The sequence below is a fragment of the Etheostoma cragini genome, chromosome 19 (genome assembly GCF_013103735.1).
Source record: "Etheostoma cragini isolate CJK2018 chromosome 19, CSU_Ecrag_1.0, whole genome shotgun sequence".
Taxonomy (NCBI): Eukaryota; Metazoa; Chordata; class Actinopteri; order Perciformes; family Percidae; genus Etheostoma; species Etheostoma cragini.
The window spans coordinates 2,524,287-2,532,520 of record NC_048425.1 but is presented as its reverse complement, the minus strand read 5'-3'; the positions used below and the strand labels follow the sequence as shown (position 1 = coordinate 2,532,520).

General features: G+C 41.0%; 1 protein-coding gene across 9 annotated transcripts in view; it reads left to right on the top strand.

The window, feature by feature from the left end:
- dysf (dysferlin, limb girdle muscular dystrophy 2B (autosomal recessive)) overlaps nt 1-8,234 on the top strand; it is a 77,612-nt gene that overhangs the window by 24,336 nt on the left and 45,042 nt on the right. For 8 of the 9 annotated variants that reach the window (XM_034857022.1, XM_034857023.1, XM_034857018.1 and 5 more), the window contains 8 exons: nt 944-1,028; nt 1,186-1,263; nt 4,175-4,356; nt 4,527-4,667; nt 4,939-4,968; nt 5,121-5,156; nt 6,135-6,176; nt 6,916-7,017. In XM_034857022.1, the coding sequence (XP_034712913.1) occupies nt 944-1,028; nt 1,186-1,263; nt 4,175-4,356; nt 4,527-4,667; nt 4,939-4,968; nt 5,121-5,156; nt 6,135-6,176; nt 6,916-7,017 (696 nt within the window). The remainder of the gene's footprint in view (nt 1-943; nt 1,029-1,185; nt 1,264-4,174; nt 4,357-4,526; nt 4,668-4,938; nt 4,969-5,120; nt 5,157-6,134; nt 6,177-6,915; nt 7,018-8,234) is intronic. The other variant, XM_034857019.1, reaches the window with a different exon arrangement.

Here is an 8,234-nt window from a genome sequence, read left to right as displayed (position 1 = left end):
TTGGAAAATGGCTGCAATGAAACAAAGAGTGAAAAATTTAAAGGGGTCTGAATACTTTCCGTACCCACTGTATATGTTGATATCCAAGTCTCCTTTTTTCCTCTTTCTTTTAAGATTTGATTTGGGCATTTTAGACTTTTTATTTGTATAGGACAGCTGAAGACATGAAAAGGGAGAGAGAGGGGGAATGACATGCAGCAAAGGGCCGCAGGTCAAGGAATGAACCTCTATATATGGGCGTGTGCTTTGCCAGGTGAGCTACCGAGGCGCCCAGTGTTTCTCCTCCTTATCGGGTATGCAGCCTTGCAAACTGTTTGTTTACAGCTACCATAGCAACGCGCAGAGCTGAACATAAGTCGTAAACAGCTAAGAGGCCGTAAACTGGGCCTAAACTGTGTTAAATCCCTCGTTTGAAACGGATACTCCAAATGTTTTGTATACTTGTCCAAAGAATGCCTCTAAAACCCAAATAATACAGGAATATCCCACATGTCTTAATCGGAAAATGCTATGTTCGGAAAAAACAGAATATGCTGTATACATGACCTGTATTAAATTCCGAATATTGTCATATTTGGAATAATAGCGTAATATTGAAGTGCTTGTAAAGCTAGTCACTGATGTTGGGTGAGCAGGTCTGGCTGGTTCCAGTTCATCCCGAAGGGGTTGGATGGGGGTTGAGGTCTGGGTGCTCCGTACACAAACATGTGTGCATGGATGTCCACATACCTTTGGCCATGTAGTGCATATATACGTTTTTATATTATTTTTTATTTTTTATTTTGAAGGCCCTGCTATGTTTCATGAAGATTTTAGAGCAACATCAGTTCAGAATCCAAGATGAAGGAGGAAGATGACGATCTCACTCAAAAAGAGAGGACCTGCTCCTTTCTTTCTGAGTTAGATCTTCATCTTCCTCCTACTCATCCTCTTCCTCCCACAGAGCAGTATCGAGGACAAGAACGATGACAAGTCCGTCACGACCACGTTCGGAGTCAACAGACCAACAATTTCCTGTTTCTTTGACCGTAAGACAAATTTTCACTCTTCCATCTTACCCCTCCACTTTTTTCCTTTACATCTTTCCTGTTTAAACAATGGTATGTTTGTGTGTGTGTGTGTGTGTGTGTGTGTGTGTGTGTGTGTGTGTGTGTGTGTGTGTGTGTGTGTGTGTGTGTGTTTTAGGCGGCACCCGCTACCACCTGCGCTGCTATCTGTACCAAGCCAGAGACCTGCCGGCCATGGACAAGGACAGCTTCTCAGGTACTGTGCAGCAGATTATTTAAACTCTTTGCCATGTTTCTCATCGTGCATCTGGCATGCATCAGTATTTATGTTGATGACTTCCGCCACCTGGTGGCTGGAAAGCATCATTTTGTAATTAAAAAGTGAATCAGACACAAAGGAGATAACCAGAGAAGCATAACCAGAAACATTGTGAGATTTAAGACAAAGGCAACCAAATTCACATTGTGTCATTGTTTTATTTTCTGATAAACAACATCTGAGTGCGTATATTTTAAACCTTTTCGTTAAGCTGATTTGAGAACAAATTCGAAATGACACAGTTCATTTCATACTTGGAAGCTGCCCTGTACAACCACAGTCTGATCTGCTGGCCACTGATCAGCTCAGTTGTAGTGGCTGGGTTTAAGGGCCTTGCTCAAGGGCACGTCAGTGGTTGAGATGATGAGGGAGGGACAAGCGCTGCTCTTTCACTTTACCCAACCAGATTTGAATCCTCTTGGTCTGGGGATTAAACAAGCTTCATTAACCTCTAGTCCACCACTCCCTGTTGGAGCTGCTTTACAATGAAGAATGTCTTACAAAAATACACTTGGGTGGGATGTGATAATTAACACAAACTTTCAGGTCTTTCACGTTTGCACTTATCGCCCCAGAAAGGCAAAATGCTCCTGCTCCTGTTTTGAAACTCGACTCAACTGCGGGGACTTTCCTAACGTCGACCTTTGAGGACATCGTGGCATTAGTGAGTGTAAAGTGTCGAGAAATAAATGCAGCTGTACGGGTTGGTTAAGATCAGTATAGAAGCAAGTATACTCTTTGAAAATGAAGCTCATTTTTTGAGGCAAATTACCCCAAAAAACAAAAAAAATGTTAGTTTTATAAAGGTCAGATTAATAATAGAGTTTGGTGTAACTGCTCGGTAGCGCTGAAAGATGGAGGGAGAGAAAAAGCAGCGAGTGAAGTTAGAGAAAGAAAATGTTATTCTTTTATCTGAAGAAGATCATGGAAACTACGGCTACTGTGTGTTCGTTAATCAGAAACCCACCGCAGACTCAGATGTAAAAACAGAGACGAAGCTTTAAATAGCAGAGGGATGAATAGACAGAGGAAGAGAGAAATGATAGATGATGGAGGGAGTTTGGACACACACACACACACACACACACACAGTAATGGATGAGTAGAGTTGATGGATGGGATTCAGTTGTATGTTAATCTGGTGTTACATGGCGTCTGGGCGTCCATGATTAAAGACTGAGTCAAGGATCAAAGAGTGAGATTTTTCTTTCTTTTAACGTTGAGTCTGTTTTTCATTCTTTATACTTGTATAAATATCTTATTTTTTTTGCTCTTTGTTTCTCCCGTCTCATAACTGTCTGCAAACTGTTCCTCTTTTGTTGAAGCAGTTTATACTCCGACAGAGGAAGTGAACGACTGGATAGGGCAACACTGTTAAAAGCTACAATAACGTCCTCTATTTTGGACTCTCCGTCTTTCCATCCCCTCAAAGGTCCAATCCTTAGTGTGGTTCAGACAGACCAAAATGCCAAGATGTCTGACTGACCCGTAATATGTCTGTACGAGCTTTACAGCATTTTCATATGTCATGGACGAAGCCATTTTACGTGATTAGTTAATATGTACTTCAGCAGAGGCTGTTAGTTGTAAAAGCGGTCCTTCACCAGGACACTCTAGGCCCATTGAGACCTGTACAAAGTGGACGTGTCACCCAAGACACGTTGATTCCAGGTCTCAACAGGTCCTGGGTCTTAATAACTTCTTTTTGTTTGTAAATGTATTTTTGGTGATGATCTAAGATCCCTTTTATCTCTTTTTCCCTTTCTTTCTGTCTCACCCTTCCGTCTCTCATTCCTCCTCCTCCTCCTACTCCTCCTCCTTCTCCTCCTCCTCCTCCTGCTCTCTACTTCTCTATTCCCAGTCTTCGTTGTGTACATAAACCCCTGTGTCTCCCACCGGGGTCCTGACTACTGCTGCTTCCCCACAAACTTACATAACCCCCCTGGGCTGTTTGTGTTGCTGTTTACATGAGCTAATGGGCTGTTGGGAATGGGACGGTAATTTAATGGGTCACCATAGGTGGTGTGTCTGTACTGTGTGTGTGTGTGTGTGTGTGTGTGTGTGTGTGTGTGTGTGTGTGTACAGTGTGTGTCGCTTCATAGGTTAATTGTGGACTTGTGGGAAAATGCAATTTAGCTTCTGTTTACTCTATTGCTAATGGCTCCACAGAGACTCTTTACTTGGAACAACAAACTACTCACTGTGTGTGTGTGTGTGTGTATGTGAGAGAGAGAGAGAAAGAGAAACTGTACTTAAATGTGTGTTTTATGCATGTGTCCACATTGGAAGGTGTGTGTGTGTGTGTGTGTGTGTGTGTGTGAGTGTGAGTGAGAGAGAGAGAGAGAGAGAGAAACTTTACTTAAATGTGTGTTTTATGCATGTGTCCACATTGGAAGGTGTGTTTGTGCGTGTGTGCGTGAGTGTGTGTGTGTGTGTGTGTACGTGTGCGTGCGTGCGTATGCGTCTACATGGAGGAGAGTGGTTGTGACTTGGAATAACAAACGTCTCCGAGTGGCGTTCCCAGCCCTCCGTCTCGAGCTCGGTATTCCCAAGCTGCTGATGTCACTGTGTGGGACGCCGGGATAGTTTGAACTCACACACATGCATTAGTTTGTATTGGTATACTTGTGAGGACCCTCATTACGAATGCATTCCCTAGCTCCAAACTATAACTCCATCCTCTGCTCTAGGACAGAAACTTAAATAGCCTGCTAAGAAAAACCTGACCCTAGGATCTGTTCACTGCCATTGCATTTATGTTGATTTATCTGGTCAAAGAATGCATTTAGAACAGCCCATTTAAATAAATACTGTATTAATGTTGTGTTTTGTTGTTTCCTCTCTCCAGACCCCTACGCCATTGTGTCCTTCCTCCATCAGTCCCAGAAAACCGTGACGGTGCGCAACACATTGAATCCCACCTGGGACCAGACCCTCATCTTCTATGAGGTGGAGATTTTTGGCGATCCTGACGCCACGATGGCCACTCCGCCCAACGTCGTGGTGGAGCTTTACGATCAAGATACATACGTGAGTGTTTAAAGTCTGCGATTTATTTGAATTTATTTATATACATATGCATGAATGTTTTTTATAATTTGTCTCATCAGAGGCTGGAATGAAAAATACATATGTTTAATTTATAAAGTGTGTGTGTGTGTGTGTGTGTGTGTGTGTGTGTGTTTGATTGAAATGTCCAGGGTGCAGATGAGTTCATGGGCCGCTGTGTGTGCCAGCCCTCCCTGACTGCCTCTCCCCATCTGGCCTGGTTTCCGATTCGCCGAGGGGATAAGAGCGGCGGCGAGCTATTGGCCGCCTTCGAGCTGATATGCAGAGAAAAGGTCGGAGGTCAACCCTCCACACCCTAGCACCCTCACCCTTTACGTCATCTTCTGCTTAGCCAATGTCGATATTGTCCTTTTCCTCCTCTTCATATTCAAATGATGAAAACGCATGTTGTGTTTAAAGTATGAATTCTTTATCTGTATATAAGTGTGTGTTTTGGATTTTACATGAATTTCGCTTAATTCTGACCTTAAACCAACAACTTTTTTATTTACATAATTTATAATTCCAATGATTTTATAGCAGTTATCTATTTTGTGTCTACAGCAAGCAGTTCACCATATTCCAGGTCAAGAGGTCAGTTTATCATTTTGTTTTTTATGAATTTACTACTACTTTTTTCACTTTCTTCCTTTACCTTTTACTTGGATTCATCTCTCTTCATTTCCCTTTTTCACACATGTTCACCATTTAAAAGCTAACGTCGTGTGTCCCTGTCTCACCTACAGGGAGACATCCTGACCGGCTGCCACGTTCTGGACGAGGTAAACATTGACCACAAGTCATTCTCACTGCTGTGATCGACTGAAAACACAGATCTGCACACACATTAATCCCTATTCAAATAAAGATGACCATTACAAGATTAAAACCGTTTGCCTTTAATGTAGACCTGCAACAATCAAATCTGTTTCGTTATAACAAGTTTCATATCTTATTAAATTATATCTTTAGGTTTCGGACAAAACAAGACATTTTGGAGACATCACCTCATAGAAACTGTGGATGCACATGTTTCTTTCTTACTATTTTCTGACATTTTATAGACCAAATGGTTAATTGTACTGGTAGCTGTTCTTCAGCGGCGTGGCACTAGGGCTGTCGCAACTTCAACGGTGCCTACTTTGGTTAGCTGCAGGGCCATCAGCCAGGGACCCCCGCTTTTAGATGGTACACCCCAGAATATCTCCCGGTGACGAGGCGGTGAACAGGCACAATGTCTCCTGACATTCCCTGTCGAGCTAACCTTCTACAGGACTTGGTCCGCATGCCGCGTCCCATATTCTAAACCAGAGCCAGAAGCTTGCCTTTTCGTCCTCCTCTGACAGAAAATAATCGTCATATTAATTGATATTGAAAACAAATAGGAGGTGAAGCTCTACTTTGATGTCATCCATCAGAAGTGTGTACCTGAAATTTGCTACAGCGTGACGTCTGCTGGCTATTTTACCCATTCTGCAATCGCTATTGGGGAAAAAAAAGGTTTACATGAATTTTCTCTGACATGATAATTAGAAATTCAAATGATGCTCTCTCTTTATGTCTGCTTCTGTCATTCAAAACACTTAAAAAAACAAATCAGGACAAACTGAAATGAAAATGGTCTCAAGTGACTCTAAAATATGTACAGAATATGTAATGTAAAGTCCTTAATATATCAGGTCTGATGTTTTACTTTTTTGCTTTTCTTTTGTTTGTCACCGTTTTTTTTCCTCTCCTGTTCTTCAATGTCTCTTCCTCAGTTGATGTTTCCAGGATTCCTCTCTGAAAACCTTCAGCAATGGGTACAATGTACACACCGGAGATATACAAAACCGTACCCACCCGACCTGTTTCATGTCTGCATGTTAATTTACTGGACAGCACACACGGATAACGTCATCATACATGCATGTTACAGACCGGCCCATCTCCTATAACTATTCATGTGCCTTTTTTTCCTTGCTTAATAATCAAAAAGTCCGCTAACAACATTTCTTTCCTAATATATATAGTTGCTTGATTTGGTGCAGAAGGCCAAATAGGACATTTTGTAAGGACGATATTTTTGATGGTTGTCCTCACAAAGCCTTTGGACATAAAAAGTTTAGGATTCTGACCTGACAAACTTTGTTTTGTGAGATCACAGAATACACACATATATTTGTGATCAAAGTTTGTTCAATCAGCATCCAATGTTATGTCTTTAAAAAGTAATAATTCTGTATTTGATGGTGAATAACCAGGATTAAACATAATTAAACAAGGCAAATAAACTACGTTCTCTCTAGCATTTCTCTACTTATTCTCAGTAACAGCCTGGTTGGTTTTGTTTTATATTTGTCATTTGTGTGTTTTTAACATTCTAAAACTCATTTGACTTTGTAATACTAAACATTTAGTAATTTCATATATTTACATTACTGTGAAAGATCTACATTTGCCTGACAGGGAACAGCATGGCTCGTTTCATATGTTTTTGTCCCGTGTCTCTTTTTGATGACTCATCGCTGACTTACCGCTGTCCTGTGTTCTTATTGGCAGCCGGAGGAGTCAGACCTTCCTCACCTACCCCCCCAGAGAGAGCCCAACGTCTTCATGGTCCCTCAGGGAATCAAACCTGTTCTGCAGAGAACCGCCATCGAGGTATCGATAAGATCTGCTCCAACTACTGCTGCATGCTTAATTTTTCAGTTTAACACTTAACTACCTCCAGTTTCTTGACAGCTTCTCATGTTAAAAGAGTAGTCTGGTGAAAATAAATGTATTAAATACTCACCTCCCTTAATCTTGAAAGATTGTTCTGAAAATGTTTGTGTCTTGCTCCCTTTGTGGAGGATGGTACAGTAACTGTGCAGGATGGTAACCATGCAGTTCCAGTGGACATCAATGGTAACCAAAAGTCAATACAACTTATCCAAACAACCACAGACACTTCTTAAAGGGTAACTACCGTTTTTTCCCTATGATTTGTGTGTAAGTGATGGACGGTAACAATAATCTTTGACAATGGTCCAGTAATAAGCAAGATCGCTGCAGTGGGAATGCGGCGAAACAAGCAATGTAAATTAATAGGGTAATTGTCCCTCATTCACAAAAGGGCTTGTGATTATTATTCTAAGTGTCTGACAACATTATAGAAAGGATCCCTTCAGAGATGGAACTTTAAAACATCTTAAGACCTTTATTTAACTATAAACAGCTCTGAAGTCGCTAGCTCTAAACCCACCAGACTTCATTTAAAAAAACAATACTTTTAGCGTGTACAGAGCCAACATATTTTCCCATTGAAATTGGTAAACTATGTGTTTCAACCCAAACTACAGTTGTGATGGTTGGCAAAGTGGGAAGACGAGCCAAAATGTCACAGTTTTATTTAGTTTCTGTCGACTTTGAATGAAGAGTATATTACGATGCTAAAATTACTGTTTATTTACATGGAGTCTGGTGGGCAAACACAATTTCACGGATGCTATTATGTTTAAAGTAAGGATCTTACTTTTTTAACAGAAAGGTCGACCTCCTTAGAAATCCTTTCCTTAATATTAGACACTTAGAACATCAATCTGAGCCTGTCAGTGGCAAAACAAGCACTTTTGTTAACGTAAACATAAGCTAGACAATTGCCCTATTAACTTACATTGTAGCTTGTTTTGCTGCTGCCAACTGCAGCGATCTCGCTTAATACTGGACCGATTTCAAAGATTGTTGTTCCCATCCGTCACTTAGACACAAACATTTAAAAAAATAGGGTCCAGGTTGAAAAAAAAAATGTAGTTACCCTTTAAGACATAGTTCAACATTTTGGGAAAAGTGTTTATTTGCATTTTTACTGAGAGTTGGATGAGAAGATAGACACCACT